Genomic DNA, 21,567 nt, shown 5'->3' on the forward strand with positions numbered 1-21,567 from the left:
CTTAACTCAGGCTCAGGAAAAACATGTTCACTGTCATTATCAATGACTATGAACTGCCGCTATGAATGACAATGAACAGTCATTGGACCAGAGAAAGAGTGAGAGAATTATTCTGGAGTCTCGTGGTCAGGGCACTCATCTAGGATGTGGGAGACCCATGCGTAAGTCCCTGCTCAAAGGTCTAATTATTTATAAAGAGTGGAACAGCTTCAGCAGGAGAGATGAGACTCAACCCAGAATATCTCATAGTCCAGTGGTTAGGGCACTCTCCAGGGAGGTGGGGGGCCCCTGTTCAAATCCCCTCTCCACATCAGGCAGAGGGGGGAATTGAATCCAGGTCTGCTACATCCCAGGTGAGTTCCCTAATCACTGGGCTAACAGTTGTAAGGCCTCCTTCCCCAGTCCCCCCAAAAATATTTTGACCAAAACTATTGTATTTTTGGCAAATTTCTGTCAAATTCGTGAATTGTTCCAGGTCAGTCAAAACTGCATTTTTTGGTGAATAAATTATTAATCTGAAAAATTTCACCCAGCTCTAGACGAAAGCTAGCTCAGGTATGTCTCCATGTACCACCATGTCACCTCTGATTGCAGTGAGGACATACCAGATGGGGCAGGCAGGGTTCCACCTGCATCCATAGTTAACAGCACATTTCCACAGCCAATTGTCTAAATTCCAGAGGCCTGAGGCTACAAGTTTGGGGTTGCGAGTATATTCCGATGAATTTAAAATCTTTAATAGGAGTATCGTTATTCAGAGGCTCAAAAGGTTTGGGGGTCCGTTTAAATAGCCAGAAGCTCCTCTGACAGTAAGTAAGCTCCTCCTCCATGTGGCTGAGTAATGAACAATCAAATATCCCCAGAGCAAGAACTTTCTACATCATATTTCCTCTGTGATCTTGGGCCCAATTTAAAAAGCATTAATCCAGATTAGCCCCCAGTTTCCAACTACTCAGCCAAATTCTAATCACAGTTATATCACTGTCAGTCTAGAGCTATGCCAAAGTCAGCCGACTTACTCTGAATTCACACCAGCATACACAAGATTAGCATTAAATGGGTTAAAAATTGATTTCACCATAACCACCACAATCTGTAATACTGAATGCACAGTAAGTGAATTCTTAAATAACTGGTTTGTTCCTCAAGTGGTGAGGATTTGTATGTGTTTTCTGCGTGCCTAATGGAAACAGAGGGCATGTTTATACCTGCAAAGCAGAGGCAAAAAAGGACAGATGGAGCCCAAGGGAAAGACCCTTGGCTGAGTCGCAGCATCTTTGCACCACTCCAGAAAAACAACGCTATCCCCATGATGACTAATTTGAGGATCCCCTGCCTCGGGGAATCCTTGGGGAACATGGAGTCACCAGAGCAGCTACTAAGGCAGCACCTGTTGCAGCAGCTGTGGAAAAAAGAGGCGTGACTGAGGCCTCCTTACACATTGGTGATCTCCAGGTGCCGGAATGTCCCCCAAGTGCTCTCGGCACCTGGTGCAGTTTAGAGCAGCCTTCAGGCAAGCTCTGTTCAGCATTGGGCAATCAAGGACACACATTGCTGGCTCAGGATCTAGGCGGGGTATAAGTGGCACCTTTGCACACAGCCCTCCGGAGCCTTGCCCAGCACTACTTTGGCCACAGCCTAGGTTTATTTTTATGCAGCCTTCAGAGGAGACTGCTCGGGAGGGTAATGGCAAGAGAAAAAGAGGATGTTCACTAACTGGGGATAAGCTGTACTACTGAGGGGATTTTTTTTCCCCTCGGCGTTCAGATCACAGAAGAGTACTGTGATAATATGAAAATCGGGGGGGGAACGACACGACAACCATGAGGTCAGTCTCCATTTGCATCTGGCACTGCAATCAGCAGAATGGCCCTAAAAGTATTCTCCAGCAAATGTCACTACTAAGCCAGCTAACAGGGTGATCGTGGCATGCCCAGGCAGCACATGCCTTGTATTGATGCCAGTTCTCTGATGACATATTAAACTGACTTGCACTGTACCTGTATCAGACTCCCAAGTGCAACTGAGAATCATAAAATGCAGCCCCTGGCTTCCCTCATCCCATAACTATTCAGTAAGGACAGAATTGATCAGCTGCAGATTTTTAGTGATAGGAAGCTCAAAACAATAAAACATTTCTGTTCCTCTTGCAAAGAAGATCTGAGCAGAAGCAAATTTTGTGGGACTGTGCATTTGCTACCGATCAAATGAGGAGTGAAGTTTTGGAATAGTCTTCCAAGGGAAGCAGTGGGGGCAAATGACCTATCTGGCTTTAAGCTTAAACTCGCTAAGTTTATGGAGGAGATGGTATATGATGGGATAACATGATTTTGGCAATTAATTGATCTTTAAATATTCATGGTAAATAGGCCCAATGGCCTGTGCAGGGATGTTAGATGGGGTGGGATCTGAGTTATTACAGAGAATTCTTTCCTGCGTATGTGGCTAGTGAATCTTTCCCATATGCTCAGGGTTTAGCTGATTGCCATATTTGGGGTCAGGAAAGAATTTTCCTCCAGGGCAGATTGGAAGAGGCCCTGGAGGTTTTTTGCCTTCCTCTGTAGCATGGGGCCTGGGTCACTTGCTGGAGGATTCTCTGCTCCTTGAAGTCTTTAAACCATGATTTGAGGACTTCAGTAAGCTCAGACATAGGTGAGAGGTTTATTGCAGGAGTGGGTGTGTGAGATTCTGTGGCCTGCATTGTGCAGGAGGTTAGACTAGATGATCATAATGGTCCCTTCTGACCTTAATATCTATGTATCTATGTAAATGCACACCTGTTGAGATGGAAATTATACAGAGTCTTGTCGCCCCTGAAGCTGCCAATTCCCACTGTCACAAACATTTGGTGCCCCTGGGTATTAGTTAAATCAGTGAATAGGAGTTGCTGGATCAAAGGGACACATCGCATTAAAAATACATTTTTCTCAATACCAGGGCCCTACCCTGCAATGAGATCCCATGCAGGAACATCACTGGTTCCACACAGATGCATCTCATTACAAGATCAGGACCAAACCTCTTTGCCTGCATGCATTACAAATTACACTTCGGACCAGGCCTTCTGAAATATTTTCATAGTGCAGACCACATGGTACTACAGAGATTGTCTTATGGACACTTCCCCTCATGGTCATGAGCATACAGCCAACCTTCCCTCCTATTGGTAACGACATAACATCCCTGTGGCCCTTGCCCATGTAGAACAGTAATACCCAAAAAAGCTCATCATCATGTCGTTTTAGCTTCTTTTAATGAAGTCTAGCAGCTGGAAAAAAGAGGAGAGTCAGCACCAGTTGACCAGCCAACTTTCCATGTACCACCCACAGCTGCTCTGCAGAGCATTAGAGGTTCTTGAACTGCAGTTCATTGAGAACTCTTCCTTTATGGGTCAGCGTTCACGCTGTTTACTTTTTGCATCTCCCACTGCTTAAAAACCCCAAACAGCTAGGCTAGGAATTTGCATGTTTATTTGTAATTAGTTTTAGCCTATTTCACCACCAGGGCACTAGCACAGGGCTGCTGCAATGATTGAGCTGCTAGCAGTACAGGGGGGTGTTTCTTAAAAAGAAACGGCTCCCGTTGGTATTTAAACAAACCACAGAAATATTTCTACTGGTTCTGTAAAAGCTTATTCTTACAAAAGTTAAGTTGGTACATATATGGTCCCCCATCATCACCACAGTATCTGAGCGCTTCACTATCTTTAATGGACTTATCCTCATTACCCCCTGTGATGTAGGAAAGTGCTATTATCCCTATTTTACAATGGGGAACTGAGCCACAGAGGGTCTGTCTACACAGCAACTAGACACCTGTAGCTGCCCCGTGCCAGCCAACTCGGGCTTACAGGGCTGGATCTGCGGGGCTGTTTCATTGCAGTGTAGACTTCCAGGCTCGGGCAGAAGCCCAAGCTCTGGGACCCTCCCACCTCACAGGGTCCTAGAGCCAGGGCTTCAGCCTGAGCCCAGAAGACTACACAGCCATGAAAAAGCCCCATAGCCCGAGCCCTGCGAGCCTCAGTTGGCTGGCACGGGGCAGCCACTGGTGTCTAGCTGCTGTGTAGACATATCCAGAGGCATTAGGTAACTTGCCCAAGATCACATAGGAAAAACTTGTGGAAGAATACAGAATTGAACACAGCTGTTGCAAATCCCAGGGTAAACCCTTAACCACTGAACTATTCTCCTTCTTAGGCCCAGTCTACACTGCACATTTACTTCAGTATAACTATGCTGCTCAGGGGTATGAAAAATCCACACCCCTGAGTGACATAGCTTTACCGACCTTAAACCCCTCCCCACCCCCGTATAGACAGCACTATGTCAGTAGGAGAGCTTCTCCAGCCAACATAGCTACCACCTCTTGGGGAGGTGGAGTAATTAAGCGTTTGTAGTATAGCCATGCCCTTAGACAAAGGCCTGAGTGAGTGTGTAGCTCCACCTACATAAAGACTGGTGCTGTAGTACTAGGAACATAGAATCATAGAATCATAGAATATCAGGGTTGGAAGGGACCCCAGAAGGTCATCTAGTCCAACCCCCTGCTTGAAGCAGGACCAATTCCCAGTTAAATCATCCCAGCCAGGGCTTTGTCAAGCCTGACCTTAAAAACCTCTAAGGAAGGAGATTCTACCACCTCCCTAGGTAACGCATTCCAGTGTTTCACCACCCTCTTAGTGAAAAAGTTTTTCCTAATATCCAATCTAAACCTCCCCCATTGCAGCTTGAGACCATTACTCCTCGTTCTGTCATCTGCTACCATTGAGAACAGTCTAGAGCCATCCTCTTTGGAACCCCCTTTCAGGTAGTTGAAAGCAGCTATCAAATCCCCCCTCATTCTTCTCTTCTGCAGACTAAACAATCCCAGCTCCCTCAGCCTCTCTTCATAAGTCATGTGCTCTAGACCCCTAATCATTTTTGTTGCCCTTCGCTGGACACTCTCCAATTTATCCACATCCTTCTTGTAGTGTGGGGCCCAAAACTGGACACAGTACTCCAGATGAGGTCTCACCAGAGTCGAATAGAGGGGAACGATCACGTCCCTTGATCTGCTCGCTATGCCCCTACTTATACATCCCAAAATGCCATTGGCCTTCTTGGCAACAAGGGCACACTGTTGACTCATATCCAGCTTCTCGTCCACTGTCACCCCTAGGTCCTTTTCCGCAGAACTGCTGCCTAGCCATTCGGTCCCTAGTCTGTAGCGGTGCATTGGATTCTTCCATCCTAAGTGCAGGACCCTGCACTTATCCTTATTGAACCTCATCAGATTTCTTTTGGCCCAATCCTCCAATTTGTCTAGGTCCTTCTGTATCCTATCCCTCCCCTCCAGCGTATCTACCACTCCTCCCAGTTTAGTATCATCCGCAAATTTGCTGAGAGTGCAATCCACACCATCCTCCAGATCATTTATGAAGATATTGAACAAAACCGGCCCCAGGACCGACCCCTGGGGCACTCCACTTGACACCGGCTGCCAACTAGACATGGAGCCATTGATCACTACCCGTTGAGCCCGACAATCTAGCCAGCTTTCTACCCACCTTATAGTGCATTCATCCAGCCCATACTTCCTTAACTTGCTGACAAGAATACTGTGGGAGACCGTGTCAAAAGCTTTGCTAAAGTCAAGAAACAATACATCCACTGCTTTCCCTTCATCAACATAATACTTCTGAGGCTTGATTCAGGCTGTTAGGGCCAATCATGTGTGGAGCTAAGCACCTGAAACCGCCTTGGAAGTTAATGGGAGATGAAGACACTCCAGACTTTGCAGGAGCATGCTCTAACAAGTAGGGTTCCCAGGAACAAAACTGTTACTGGCTTCAATAGGAGCAGGACTGGGCTCACAGCCCATTGGTATGGTACCAACCTTATCTGCAAATTCAGATGAAATATTGCAGGTGTTGCTTGGAGCAGGCACTCTTTTGCATCGCTTATCTTCACTGTGCAGTGCCCAGGAATTAGCAAAATCATAGCTGCTTTTGACCAGGGTCCCTGTGAATCATGAAAAAGGGCAGGAAACAGGTGTTTAGGGGCTTGAGTAACAAAAGACAAGCGCTGACTTTGAGAATTTGAGATGCTCATGAATTATGTTTTAATCAATCTACAACGTTAAAGCATTCCCCTTCCAAGTAACAGAATGTTTATAGAAAACTACCCAGAGCAATCAGGACTGAATCCAGATAGAGTCCTTCTACAATCACCTCCCCACCCAATGAACAGACAAGGCAGATGAGTGCTAACGGCTGTGGGAGACAGTTCCCATCATTGCTGAACTCTACAGGAAGAGATTAATTATTTAACTACATTCTAGATGTTATTTGCTGGTCAGATAAATTCTGCTTGGAGCCTAAGTGCACTGGGGTGTTTTTTCTGTGTGTGTATTTTTTTAAAAATACAAATAATAGAAATTAGCAATTGAAACAAAATAATTAAGTCACCATCCACCTCCCAACCAAGATAGGAGCGTTCCTGACAGCAGCTCAATTTTCCCCCTTTCTGCAACCATTTTTTTAACCTTTCATATCCCATAATTCTTTGGGCCATTGCCCTTTGAAGGATTAGTGCATTTATCGGACCTCACAGCTGTGTTGTACCATATGCAGTCAATTCCACCTATGTAAAAACATCGTTTTGATTCGGTAGAATTTGACACCCACTTTGTATTGGCATGATTGTGCTAGGCTATGGGGATTTAGGCCCTGTGGCTGCTAGCTACTGGGAAGAGGAAGCTACAACCCCTCTCCTTTGACTCCCTCTTGTTGATGGGGGGCTTATTTCATGCCTTCACCATTCCTTTCTTCTCCATCTTCCAGCCACTTATAAGGGGAACACCTCTTTCTCTCCACCTATCGCTGCTGTAAAGTGATTAATTTCACATAGCTTGTCTTGCCAACTCTTGAATACTGTTGTGACTCTTGTGATGTTTGATGTTTGATGTTTTCTTAAAGGACCAGCTCCTGGAGTCATGTGAAGATGTGAGACTCTCAGCCTTTTCTCTTCTTTTTCTTTTCTTTAAGTCAGTTTCTAGCCCTTATGGGTGCAGAAAAAAGCTTGAAAATGTGACCTAAGCATATCCCAATGTGATCCCAACAGTTGTTAATTTAATAACCTCATGATTTTTTATGCAATGATGTTTGAGGTCTGATTCATGCATGTTGAACATTTGTTGTTGGCAATACTGTACTAGTCGGGAGGCAGGAGGGATTTTTCAGGAAGTCAATATCCCAGTCTGTCCTGGGCAAATACACACTACTCCAGTGACCAGTGCACTACTCAGGGCTTATCTCCAGTTACCGAGGGATCGACGTGCGGCGATCAATCCACCGGGCGTTGATTTAGCAGGTCTAGTGAAGTCCCACTAAATGGACTGCTGATTGCTCTCCCGTCGACTCCGGTACTCCACCAGCATGAGAAGCATAAGGTAAGTCAATGGGAGAGTTTCTCCCATTGACGCAGCGCGGTTTAGACACCGGGGGTCGACCTAGGCTACATTGACTCCAGTTACATTATTCATGTAGCTGGAGTTGTGTAACTTAGGTCAACTGTGCTCAGTAGTGTAGACCTGCCCTCAGTCACAGTAAGCAACATTCCAACAGCATGCCAGCTGGGAATGGAGAGTGGTGAAGGCTGAGAGGGAAGATGATTGCTCTCTGTAAGTACATCACATCAGAGGGGGTATACACCAGGGAGGGAGAAAAGCTATTTAAGTTAAAGGAATATGTTGACATACAAACAAATAGATATAAACTGGGTATGAATAAATTAATAAATTCAGGCTGAAAATTAGAAGTTTTCTCGCCATCAGAGGAGTGAAGTGTTGGAACAGCCTCCCAATAAGGGTAGTGGGGGCAAACTAAATTAGCTTTAAGATAGAGCTTGATAAGTGTATGGGTGGGGTTGTATGACAGGGTTGCCTGTGAGGATGGGAGACTGGGCTCAGCAGCCCTAGGGTCCATTCCAGTCGTCTGTCTTATGTTCCTAAATCTCATGCCTCTGTGGTCAGGAAAGACATTCCCGCCTAATAAATTCTCTCTCTCAGCTGTTTGGCTGGTGAGCCTAACCCACATGTTAGGGAGGTAAGTGATCACCATTTTGGGGATGGGGAAGGAATTTTTCCCCAGATCAAAATTGCAGGGACCTTGGGGTTTTTTGACCTTCCTCTGCAGGGTGGCATGCAAGACACTTGCTAGGATCATCTGGGCTCATCCCAACTAATCAATTCCCTGCCATTGCAGGCTCTCAGGCATAGGTGCACATCAGTCCCACATATTCTCTGCCTGTGGCACACAGAAGTTTAGTCTCCTGAGGGCTTTGGTCTAATCCAGGTTGTTGGGCTCAATACAGGGGTAACTGGATGGGCTTTGGTGGCCTATGATGTGCATGAAGTCACACTGGTGGTCTCTTCTGGCCTTAAATTCTATGACTAATCTCCCCTCCCCACAAGATCCAGTTGTCAACCCAATTTGAGGTCAGATTGTAAATTCTTTGAGGCAGAAACCATCTTTTTGTTCAATGTTTGCACAGGGCCTCACACAATGGGGTCCTGGTCTGAGACTGGGGCTCCTAGGCACTACCACAATACATACATACATACATACATACATACATACATACATACACACACACACACACACACACACACACAGTGTATTTATTAAAAGTGACTTGCCTTTTCTAGTGTTGAAAGGGGCAGGGAAAGGAGTCAATCTTAAAATCACAGTACTATAAATTTTCACATGCACAGACCTCTTGTCTGCAGGTAATATTAGAGCAAAAGCCTTTGCTCTCAGCAACTCATTAAATATTATTCAAACTATCCCAAAGGTCCAGAATATTTTACTTATGATGATTATTAATTACATATTCACAGTAGCACCTAGAGCCCCAGCTGAGATGGAGGTCCCATCTACCAAACACATAGGGTCTGTCTACACTGCAGACAAACACCCATGGCTGGCCCATCCCAGCTGCCTCGGGCTTGTAAGGCTCGGGAAAAGGGGCTGTTTAATTGCAGTGCAGCTGTTTGGGCTCAGGCTGGATCCCTGGCTTTAGGACCCTGCAAGGTGGGAGGGTCCCAGAGCTCGGGCTCCAGCCCAAGCCCGGAAGTCTACACAGCAATAAAACAGCCCCACATCCCCAACCCCACGAACCCAAGTTGGCTGGCATGGGTCAGCTGCAGGTGTCTAATTGCAGTGTAGACAGACCCATAGTGAGATGCAGTCCCTGCCCCTGAAAAGTTTATGCTATAAATAGACAAGGAATAGGAAAGGAATCAGAGGCACCAAGAGCTAAAGCATGAACTTCAGAAAGTCACAGCTGAGATCAGAACCCAGGTCTCCTATCCACACTTCCTTCCAAAGCATTTTAAACAGCGTAACGAGACATGATGAACACATGCAGACCTGGTCTCCAGATGTTAAGAGCAGGAAATGCACGGTCTCGTCATAAACAATATGTAATAACCAGAGACAATAAATAGAAAGGAAAATTAATTCAAGCAGCAGCCTTAAGTCTCTCTCACTCAACTGTCATCAGATCTTTTCCTCACCAGGACTAACCCCAACTGGGCACCTTCAATTCTAGAGCTGTACATAACATATTGAGCTCTCCAGCCTGCCCCCTGCCCAACTGGCATAACAGCCACCTGTGGGAGGGTCTGACGTGATAAAACCCAATCCTCCATTTCAAGCCCCTTTTGCCAACCACACACAGCTTCTCATGTACAGAAGCAGTTATTTTTATCTGGATTGTAGCAGACCGTGTAATGTGCTAGGATACATTATAGTAGCAGCAATAGCCTGTAATGATGTACTTTCCAAATACAAACAAAGGCACAGGCCTTGCCCCAAAACTCACAGTCTGAGTAGACAAGCAACATATGATGGACACAGGGGGACAGAAATAAAAACTACAAGGAATATATATTTCTTAAAAAAGCATCAGCTTTCCTCACTGGCCCTTTGTCTCACTGCTAATAGTTGACAGTTTTCTTAGGATTCATGATAGCCGTGGGTCTTAAGGAGGAAGCGGAAGGAGGAGTGGAAAGTGACATTACAGAGCAGTGTCCTGACTGGACATGGACAAACTGCTGCATCCACACAGAATCCCAGCAACTCCAAGGAGGCTCCAGGAAAGTGGACGGCTGCTTTCCCTTTGAGTCAAGTGCAGGATTGGGGCCCTGTCCAGGTTAAACAGTTTAAGAATCATTGCTCACTAAATCACAGATTGAGGGGGATGGGCAAGGGAGAATGATAGAAATGTAGGACTAGAAGAGACCTCAAGAGGTTAGCTAGTCCAGCCCCCACCTTGAGGCAGGATTAAGTATACCTAATCAACCCTGACAGATGCCTAAATATTTAAAGCAGGCATCTAAATATTTGAATATTGAATTAGATTGCCTGTAGGAAGACGACAATGGAAGAGAGAAAGGAAAAAACAGCAAAGGAGTCTGATTCTCCACTACCTTCTCCAGCGTGTTATTTGTATTTGATGGCACTTTGCACAGATCTGACTACAGTAGGCTCAAGGCAGTGGGCAACCCAGACTGCTTGTCTCTCAGGTGTTTCTCAAATCAAGGCACTGGATGCAATAATGGTATTGAGAGGTGAGCAGCTATCAGATGAGCCCTAACACAAGGCTCTCTCTTGTCCTGGCCTAGCTCATCATTAACTCCCAACAGTCAAGTGTATGTTGGTGTCTGTTTTATCTTTATCTAAAATATTTGATACTTGGCCTTTCCCATTTTCTGTGTTCAAAAATATCTTCTGAAAAAATGAGGGAGACTTTCAAAAGGCACAAAAGCCAGCTAGTCATCTAACTCCCATTGAGCACCAACAGAGATGTGCATGAAGTCATTCCCTCTTGTAAAGTCCCTGTATGGCCATTTAGATACATTGGAGAATATAGGTAATGGATGTTTACATGTTTCTGCAGATGGACCTTTTGGAGAGGACTCACCAAACCATCCTCCCCTTTACACATCAATATCAATGAGCTAGATGATTCTCAGATACTTCACATACCTTATAGGAGTACAAAAATGAATGACAGAATTATCTCTGGTCTGTACAGAATGCTTCACACTGAGATAAGAACTGAATTCTAAGATTACCATGTTAGCCACCTAAAACTCATTGTCATTCTACTAAACCATATTTGGAAGGGAAGGGAGCAGAGGAGAGGGGGCACTGCTGGTGGTGGGAAAAATAAAATATAAAATTAAGGGGGAACAAGGAAACCAAGGAAAACCATGGAACTTCTTAAGCACATAGATAAGACAATTAACTGAACCTTTAGGGATAGCTAGTTTCCTTCTCTGTACCCATCTATACAGCTGTAGAACACCATTATCTGCTTCTTTGTGCAGAGTTCCTTTCACTTTTTGGCAGCATATCATTTAATTCATTTTTAAAAGGTATTTGGGTTTAGTGGAATAGTTTTTCATACATTTAGTGAGGTGCTGAAAATCTGATTTCAACCAGTACTGAAGTTTCTTCGGTTCCTGGCACATTCTCTAATACTTAAAGGTTTCTCAAGTCACTCTTCCCTGCTCTAATGCAGTCTCATCACCTTTGGCAGACACTTGGCAGTTTTTCTTCCTCTGAATGGCCAAGACACTGGGAGAACAATATTCAGTTAATAGCACATCAAAATCACTCATCCACTGCCCTTTGTATGATAGGGGTGAGATTTTCTAAAGCACTCAGCGTTGGTCTAACTCACCTCGCATTGAAGAAAATGGTAAAACTCCCATTGACTTCAATGGGAACAGAGTTAAACCAACACTGAAGTGCCCTATTATTCCCACCTTGTGTGTGCAAGTGTTGATATAAATATAGGAATTGGATGCCCTATTATTACGGTCCCTGTGTTGGAAAATAGGACCCATAGTCTTTTTCAAGGCTACTGACAATGCTGCTTATTAGACATTCCAGAAGACAGATCTCAAGGAGAGGGTCAGATCACACCTGCTTCCTGGCACCACTGAGAATCATTCCAAACATTCTGGGAGCCTTAACAACTTCCACTTGGAACTTGTGCTCTGGCTCCATGAGTCAACTTTAACTGAAGTGTTTTATGACCTTAGAACTCTTGTTAACAATGTTCAGCTTATCAGTCTGTGCATATATTGCTCTGACATTGCTACCCTCATGTTTCTCTCTGCTATGGAAAAAGCATATTGCCATGTTATATGCAAGAAAGGTTTTTCTAATTCTAGTTGCATAACTCTAATTTTTAGAGGGCAGACGCTCAATGCTGTCTGTGTATCAGGTCCCTTTAGAATGTTTGAAGGTGGGGACTCAAGATCACTAGTCAGTTCTGAAAATTTCAGCAGGTTTCCCTTTCATTTCCCTTGGACCTCGACAGGCAGTAGGTAGTGTGACAAAGTTTCTCCTCTACCTTGGCGGGTCTTGCGCTTATTGACGGATTTGCTCGCCTCGGAGATTCACGGCAGCCCTCAGTTTGGCCGTTTTCGTGAACCCACAGTCCAGGTCAACCCCTCCTGTGTCTGACCAGGAGTTGGGAGGTTAGGGGGAACCCGGGCCTACCCTCTACTCCGGGTTCCGGCCCAGGGCCCTGTGGAATGCAGCCGTCTAGAGTGCCTTCTGGAAGAACTGTGTGACAGCTACAACTCCCTGGGCTACTTTCCCATGGCCTCCTCCCAACACCTTCTTTATCCTCACCATAGGACCTTCCTCCTGGTGTCTGATAATGCTTGTACTCCTCAGTCCTCCAACAATACACATTCTCACTCTCAGCTCCTAGTGCCTCTTGCTCCTAGCTCCTCACACGCATGCCACAAACTGAAGTGAGGTCCTTTTTAAACTCAGGTGCCTTGATTAGCTAGCCTTAATTGATTCTAGCAGCTTCTTGATTGGCTGCAGGTGTTCTAATCAGCCTGTCTGTCTTAATTGTTTCCAGAAAGTTCCTGATTGTTCTGGAACCTTCCCTGTTGCCTTACCCAGGGAAAAGGGACCTACTCAACCTGGGGCTCATATATCTGCCTTCTATCACTCTCCTGTAGCCATCTGGCCCGACCCTGTCACAGTAGGTATAGGACTGGAAGTCAGGAGGGCTCAGCTCTGGTTCTGGTTCTGCTACAGACTTCCTATGTGATCTTTGGTCAGTCACTTAATCTCTCCATGGCTCATCTGTAAAATGACTGGCTGCCTTACAGGGATGTTATTTATCGAGTCTTGCTTCACTGAAGTTTGGAATGAACTTTGAAATCCTTTGGTAGGAGCCATTATACAGGTGCAAAGTTGCATTATTATTCAAGTACATTTATGCTGCATCTGAACATCTGGGAAGACAATATCAATAACCTCTCAACACTACTTGAAGCATTAGATATCATTCACAGTTGCTGTATCTTTCTAGTTTACCTTACACTTGCCAGGCAATGGCATGCTATAGCCCACACCACAGGAACTTAAAAGCTGCAGAGTGTTGCCTGCCAATTTTCAGATTCAGAATTGGAGCAGACTCAAAATACCAGGCCCTTGTCCAAAAAGTGGCCACATGTGTTGTTTTATTACTAGTGCGTTCATTATCTGGGGAGAGATTCCCAGCTGCATTTCCTATTGCTGTCCTGGCCAAAGAATCCATATCTATGGAAGGGCGCTGGGGTTCATGTAAGATAAATATTTGTGAATAAAGTTATGCTCTTGAAAGTGAGGGGCTAATAGGCCTAGCTTGAATTAAGTAGAGTGAGCTTTTTCACACAGCACTGCAAATGCGCCTTAATCCTGACCGACAGCATCCACCACTAAGTATCACTGCAGGATGGCCCATAGTTCCAGCTCTGGCCTAGGTCTGAGGAGATGCAGGATCAAATTGCCTGTTCTACCCCATACTTTCTGCATGATCTTGTATAAATCATTTAGTTTCCCCAGTGCCTCAGTCTCCCATCTGTAAAGTGGGGACAGTGCTTCCCTATCTCACAATGCGGTCATGAGGATACAAATCCATAAGTGATTGTGAGGTGTACAGATGCTTTGGCTACCAGGAAGTACCTCAATAGAGAGCTAAGCACTGGGAAAGATGGTTGCAGCTGCACACTAATGACCTGAGCAAAGACTGCCTGTCACTTAAAGCTGCAGGGTCTTAGAAAGTGGCCAGGATGAGATTAACATATTACATTTCATTTACAAACCATGACAGAACTTGAAAACATCTCCATAGCAGGAACTGGCTCACTGTAAGTATCAGTGCACCTCCACTCCTTACTGAATGGAATCAGAACTGTGTACCTGTGCATGATGGATCCTCTACTGCTATCAGCAATTGGAGTTGCTCCTATAGCTTCAGTAGCAAGGGCCTGTGCCTTTGGAGCAGGAGAAGCACAGTTGTATCCCTGATGTTGCCAGGGTATCAAGCTTTGTGGATGGGGGGAAGTGGTAGACGTGGTACATTTTGACTTTAGTGAGGCTTTTGATACCATCTTGCATGATCTTCTCATAAAAAAACTAGGGAAATACAACCTAGATGGACCTCCTATAAGGTGGATGCATAACTGGTTGGAAAACCATTCCCAGAGAGTAGTTATCAGTGGTTAACTGTCAAGCTGGAAGAGACTATTGAGTGGACTCCTGTGGGGATCAGTTCTGGGTCTGGTTCTGTTCAATATTTTCATCAATAATTTAGATAACGACATAGACAGTGCACTTATAAAGTTTGTGAACAATACCAAGGTGGGATGGGTTGCAAGTGCTTTGGAAGATAGGATTATAATTCAAAATTATCTGGGCAAACTAGAGAAATGGTCTGAAGTAAATAGGATGAAATTCAATAAGGACAAACACAAAGTACTCCACTTAGGAAGGGACTATCACGTATACAAAATGGGAAATGACTGCCCAGGTAGGAGTACTGCAGAAAGGGATCTGGGGGTCATAATGGACCACAAGCTAAATACGAGTCAACAGTGTAACACTGTTGCAAAAAAAGCAAACATCATTCTGGGATGTTAGTAGGAGTGCTGGACACGAGCAAGATTACTTCTCGTGTCTTGTTTGTTGCTAGCAAGACATGAGAAGTAATTCTCCCACTTTATTCCATGCTGATAAGGCCTTAACTGGAATATTGTGTCCCGTTCTGGGCACCACATTTCAGGAAAGATGTAGACAAATTGGAGAAAGTCCAGAAAAGAACAACAAAAATGATTAAAGGTCTAGAAAACATGACCTATGAGGGAAGATTGAAAAAAATTGGGTTTGTTTTGTCTGGAGAAGAGAATACTGAGAGGGCACATGATAACAGTTTTCAAGTACATAATAGGAGGGAGAAAAATTGTTCTTGTTAACTTCTGAGGATAGAAAAAGAAGTAATGGGCTTAAATTGCAGGAAGGGGTGTTTAGGTTAGACATTAGGAAAAACTTCCTAGCTGTCAGGGTAGTTAAGCATTGGAATAAGTTGCCTAGGGAGAGTATGGAATCTCCATCATTGGAGGTTTTTAAGAGCAGGTGAGACAAACACCTGTCAGGTATGGTCTAGATAATACTTAGTCCTGCCTTGAGTGGAGGGGACTGGACTACAACAGTGGCTCTCAACCTTTCCAAACTACTGTACCGCTTTCAGGAGTCTGATTTGTCTTTGTTTCACCTCACTTAAAAATTACTTGCTTACAAAATCAGACATAAAAATATAAAAGTGTCACAGCACACTGTAACTGAAAAATAGCTGGATTTTTCATCTTTACCATGTAATTATAAAATAAATCAACTGGAATATAAATATTGTACTTACATGTCAGTGTATAGTATATAGAGCAGTACAAACAAGCCAGTGTCTGTATGAAATCTTAATTTGTACTGACTTCACTACTACTTTTTATGTAGCCTGTAATAAAACTAGGCAAATATCTAGATGAGTTGATGTACCCTCTGGAAGACCTGTGTGTACCCCCAGGGGTATGCATGCCCCTGGCTGAGAACCACTGGACTAGAAGACCTCTTGAGGTCCCTTCCAGTCCTACATGTCTATAATTCTGTGAAATTCCAAGCAGCCACAGCATGCAGCAGAGTGATATATGGGTTTGCTACACTACTTACTCCTCAAAGTTCATTCCAGAGTGAGAGTCATAGATTTGAAGGTCACAAGGGACCAGTATGATTATTTTGCCGTACTCTAAGCTTCTGTACAGAACCAAAGGAAGGCGTCGCAGTACAGACAAACAAGGGAAATGATAAAACAAACATGAATATACATGGCTTACTAAATTTAAAATTCCCTTTCCCTGCACTCACGCCTTCCCTCCTCATTTGCCATCTCTGGCCTGCTATGCAATGATAAAAGCACACCGAGTCCTCCCATGAGGGGCCAATGGCTGAATAGATGGTGGCATCTGATACTAGAAGACTCGTGTTATCAGAAGTTGGATCATGTAAAAGCAAAACCAGCCCTGTTTCTGAGCGAAAGTGGCCAATTTTTTAAAGCACAGATGGTTTTCGTATCTAAAATGGGGGGGGGGGAGGAATCATTTTCAATATATAAAAAAAGCCCTTTTGTTAAAATTGTGACATAAGCAACAGTTGGCCAGATGTAAAATGCTACTAAATGCCACAAACCTTTGTGCTCAAAAGTTGGGAATTTTGTAGCATTATGACCCTATTCTCCAGTAGCACAAGGCTGTCCTAAAGATGGATCACCAAATCACAGAAGGATCCTCCTGTATTGAGGGGCACTCCGGTCACCTAAAACCACTATAGCAGCTTCTATGCCATATTGGTCATGGTCTTTGGGGGTTAAAAAGGGATCATGACTGAGGGCATCCCTCCAGTGCCCTAGTGATCTCCAGCTGCTATAATGGGCCCCCAGGGTCATCAACAGGCAACAGAAATTAGAGCAGTCTTCAGACTGCTCTAATTTATACTGGGGTCCAGCTCAATGACTGGACAGGCCAGGACTGAAGGGTTGCAAATGGCACCTTTGCACACACCTCTCAGCTGTTCTGTGTGCTCTTTGGCTGCGTTATAAGAACTGGCTCTAGTATTAGTTGTCTGTCTCTTTCTCTGGGTCTGACCCTGAGAGCTGCTACTTTCTCTGAAGTCAAAGTTCAGTGTCTTTCAGGACCTGACAGTCTTCTCACACCTTATGCAATGTCCTTTTCTGTGTTTTTTTTATTATTATTTTAGTTCATAAACTCAAGTGATCTTGCTTCAGTTATCAACAAAAATCCAAACCATCATTATTCCTATAGATTACAATCTTTGGGTCCAGTCCAACAGTCAAAACACAGACAAAAGGTTAACAGGAAATAACAGAGACACTGAAGCCGATAAGAATTTTGACTGCAGGACCACAGAAAGAGACTGTTCTGATCTCTGTGTCACTCTCTTACTGAAATCTGAGTTTGGAGGATTCTTACACACTTCTAATGTGACTAAGAGACAGCAAGTAAAATTATGATGGACAGGAGTAGACAGATGGTATTTCTTATTTTAATAGGGTTCATTCTGATGCTTTCTGGATCAGCTTATATGAAAGATCTCTTGGCTCATGTTAAAAGCCAGGTAGAACTGCTAACTTATACCTATATACTGCAAGCTGATCTGCACAGGAGGGCCCTTGTGCCCACACAAAGCAGCTTGCAGAATTAGCACCTCCATGGTCTAACAGGGACACAGCAAGGGAGACACCAACAGTGGTCTATCAAAAGGTGCAGGCAATTACTGCCCCCTCCCCCCCTTTGTAGTCTTCTCTCCTCTTTTTATTTTTAATACATTTTTAAAAGTCTCCCTGTCATTCACTCTACCACGCTGGGTCAGCATTTCTGGAAGCCTTCTTGTTTTCAGCAGGAAGATCCGTTTTCAGGCACACTGAGTCTACAGACCATGGAATGAGTTCAAGCAGCAGTGGTAGAAGGAGATCTTTGACATGTTAGGATTGCTAATTCATGGGTTTTGTCCCATTACTCTAAAACAAAGTAGATGGCAACACCACTGCCTGTCCTGAAACAGAATCCACTAACCGTGCTATTACTTCTTCTGCCTCTGTTTATTGTCACTAGAACAGGGCCTGAATCAAACTCCAGATTGTAACACCCCCAAACTTTAGGGTGTTGGAGGCCCAGATTGGAATTTTGTGAGCTGGGTTTTTCAGTCACTGTTTCCATTGAATAAGACAGGGTCAGACATTTTAGCACACACTATTCTATACCCGCTTAGGGTTTTCATTCACTGAAACTGTGCCCCTGTTTCCAGGCCATCCTGATGGTATCTTTACTAGAAAAGTACCAAGTTCTTCTCTGTTATTTGGTTCAGCTCTCCCTCCACTTTATAAAGCACTTAGTTCAATGGAAATACCTTCTTCCTCCATAGAGTGAATGGCTTCGAGTGAAGATGAAAAAGGCCCTCTGAAGCAAGAGAAATCAAGGACTGCCTTTTAGAGTCAAACCAAGTCCATCCTTACACTTGTGGGCTTAGCTAGAAGAGGCTAATTTGTATAAACATACAGGATGGAGAGGAGCCAAAGCAGTATCATTTCTGCTTGCTGAACACACAGATGCACTTCCCCATAACCTCTGTATCACAAATGGGCCTCTGCAGATTGAGGGAGATGTCTTGGGCAGGGAGGATGTGTCACTGAGAGGCAGCTGCTCTATGTAGCATTATTCCCTGTCAAGATGACAGAGAGACACTGAAAGCATTAATCCCAGGGGTTCCCACTCCACACTTATAAACCTTTATGTATGAGACAGAAGACTAGGCCTTGGTGTGGAGAAGGAGCCTCAGGCAACATGTCTCCTGAGGGAAGCATGCTGCCTAGGTTAGAGAGGCCCAAAGGATCACTGAAGGGCCATTCTTTTATGCAGGTGTCCCATCAAGACACACATTCTGTCACTTCTACAGTTATTTAAACCCCATTCCTATCCCCAAGTGGCCTCATATGTGGAAAACACAGAGTTGGCTGTAGCAGTGTTTCCCCATGTAAATCCACCCTTTCCGCTAGTTTTTCCATGGAAGTCCATGATATAGACTTTAGTTCCATCATTACCACTTCTAGAGTAAAAGTTTGTGAAAACGGTATCCCTAGAGCCCTCTGTTTTACTCAGGGATAAAACATGAAGCTAATTCATTTTTAGGGAAGACGAAGATGGAAGGATTTAGTCACATAACTTACTGGCACATCAGGATGCAATACTGTGACAAATTTTGTGAAGAAAGCTCATTGCTAAATCACTGAGATTCAGGTGTTGTTGTGAAATCAGCCCTCAAGAAAAATGCTACTGGAGTGTACGTCAAAATCTAAGGTAAATATTTTGAGCCTTACCTTCCTGCGTTGTGAAGTCATCTTCGGCAAACTTATTAAAGTTGCCACAAAGGCCACAGGTTTTATTATAGTGCTTTTCTCTAAAAAGTATTTGAATATTTGCACTGACGTCAATCTTCACCACAAAGCCATGCTCATCACTGGATAACTTATAATAGCCTGTCTCGGTTTCTACAAATATCCCATGGGAGGCAAACGGCATGGAAACCCTGTTAAGAAAAATAAAGATTGCTCAGGATGTAATGCACAAAATAACATGGATGCTTCACTTTCTACTGGACATCATTCACTGTTGCACTGTCTACCTTTTGTCCCCCTGAGTCACAGTTCCATCTAAAGCCAAGTGAATGTCAAAATATTCTCCCAGATACACAGAGAAGCTGTTTCTTCTTCCATTCTGGTAGTCACCTGAAAAGATACAAGAGATTATTTTTTCTTTTCATGAAATTGAGCTTCTTCTGCTTGATTGCTGTTCTTTTCAAATGCACTCAGACTTAGAGACAATTGCCTTTATTTATACAAATGTAGGCCCCAATCTGCAAAGACCATTATTATTATTGTTCATTATTTGTAGCACAGTAGTGCTGGGATGCCCTATCTGAGATCAGGGTTCCATTGTGCCAGGCACAATATAAACAAAGGGCCAGAGACAGTCCCAAACCCAAGCTCAAAATGGCTAAATAAGAGTTCCCAATCTCCCCCCACCAAGCCCTCTACCACATTTCTCAAGCCCTGTGGTCAACACCACCAGCCTGCCTGTCACTCAGCACCATAGCCTCTGTGCCATCTTCAATTCGGACCTCTCTCTAGATCCTCACATCCAGACTATGTCTAAATCGCGCAGATTCTCTCCGTATAACATCTCTAAAATACAGCCTTTCCTATCCATCACACAGCTTAAACTTTCATCCAAGTTCTCATCATTGTGTGTCTTGGTGACTGCTACATCCTGTCCTTGGGCCTTGAGAAATGCAATCTTGCCCCACACATACCCATTCAGTATGCTGCTGCAACGATCATTTTCCTAGATCAGTGGTTTGCAACCTGTGGTCCGTGGGGGTCTGCCCCACCATTTGAAATTTTTTAGGCATCTGCACATGGAAAAAGGTTGAAAACCAAAGTCCTGGGCCATCACTTTGACCACAGTCAACCCACTCCTTGAATCCCTCCACTGGCTTCCCCATCTCTTTTTATCAAGCATAAAGCTGCATGTCTTCACTTTCTAGACACTGAAGAAAGTTCCACACCCTACCTCTCATTCACTGTCAAGCTCTGGATGTTCGTCTCCAATTGACCCATGATTCCAGGGTCCATCGCCCACTTGTTACATTCTCAAACACACATCTTTGTGCTTTCTCCCATGCTGCCTCTCATGCTTGGGGAGCGTTCTCTAGAAACATCTGCCAAGCTAACTCCTCAACCACCTTCAAATCCCTCCTGAAAATTCTCCTTTGCCATGATGCCGACTATAAACTTGACATCTGCTAGGTTGCTGGTGTTCTGTGATCATTGTCTATCATACTGACCAACACTATCTCACTGTTTCCTTATGCTCCCACATCTGTCTGTATCCATCTGTTGTCTCTTTTCCTATACTTAGATTAAAAACTCATTGTGGCAGGGGCCATCTTTTTATTCTGTGTTTGTACAGCGCCTAGCACAATGGGGTTCTGGTCCCTGGCTGGAGATCCTAAGTGCTACAGTAATACAAACAATAAAGAATTTACACTTCCCGAAGATGAGACAAAGCATTACTCAGCAGGTGAATAAGGGTACATCTACACTGCAAAAAAAAAAAGCAAATGCAGTAGTGAGTCTCAGAGCCCAGGTTAACCAACTCAGGCTTGCACTACAGGGCTAAAAATAGCTCTATAGATGTTCAGGCTAAGGCTGGAGCCTGGGCTCTGAGATCTGGTCGGGGGCAGGGAAGGTTTCAAAGCCGGGCTACGCTGCTACTTTTAGCCCTGGAGCGCAAGCCTGAGTCAACTGACACGGCCTTTAAGACTCGCTGCCATGGGGGGCGTTGGGTTGGGTTTTTTTGTTTGTTTTTTTTTTTTTTTTGCAACGTAGACGTACCCTTAGGACCCTGTGAGGTGGGAGGGTCTCAGAGCCTGGGCTCCAGCCCGAGCCCGGAAGTCAACACTGCAATGAAACAGCCCCACAGGGGCCAGCCACAGGGTTTTAATTGCAGTGTAGTGTAGACATACCCTAAGACTACTCTCGGTGTGTGAAGTTAAACACATGTGCAAATTTGTACAGGATTGAGGCTGTACTGACAAGTGCAGTC

At 44.4% G+C, this 21,567-nt stretch overlaps 1 protein-coding gene across 1 annotated transcript in view; it reads right to left on the minus strand.

The window, feature by feature from the left end:
* Positions 1–21,567, minus strand: part of VWF (von Willebrand factor) — a 233,184-nt gene that overhangs the window by 202,856 nt on the left and 8,761 nt on the right. Inside the window, exons 4-6 of the mRNA XM_074935850.1 lie at positions 19,586–19,688; positions 19,281–19,489; positions 5,875–5,999 (exon numbers count right to left, since the gene is read on the minus strand). Coding sequence (XP_074791951.1) covers positions 5,875–5,999; positions 19,281–19,489; positions 19,586–19,688 — 437 coding nt within the window. The remainder of the gene's footprint in view (positions 1–5,874; positions 6,000–19,280; positions 19,490–19,585; positions 19,689–21,567) is intronic.

Source organism: Natator depressus, chromosome 1, assembly GCF_965152275.1.
Source record: "Natator depressus isolate rNatDep1 chromosome 1, rNatDep2.hap1, whole genome shotgun sequence".
Classification (NCBI taxonomy): domain Eukaryota; kingdom Metazoa; phylum Chordata; order Testudines; family Cheloniidae; genus Natator; species Natator depressus.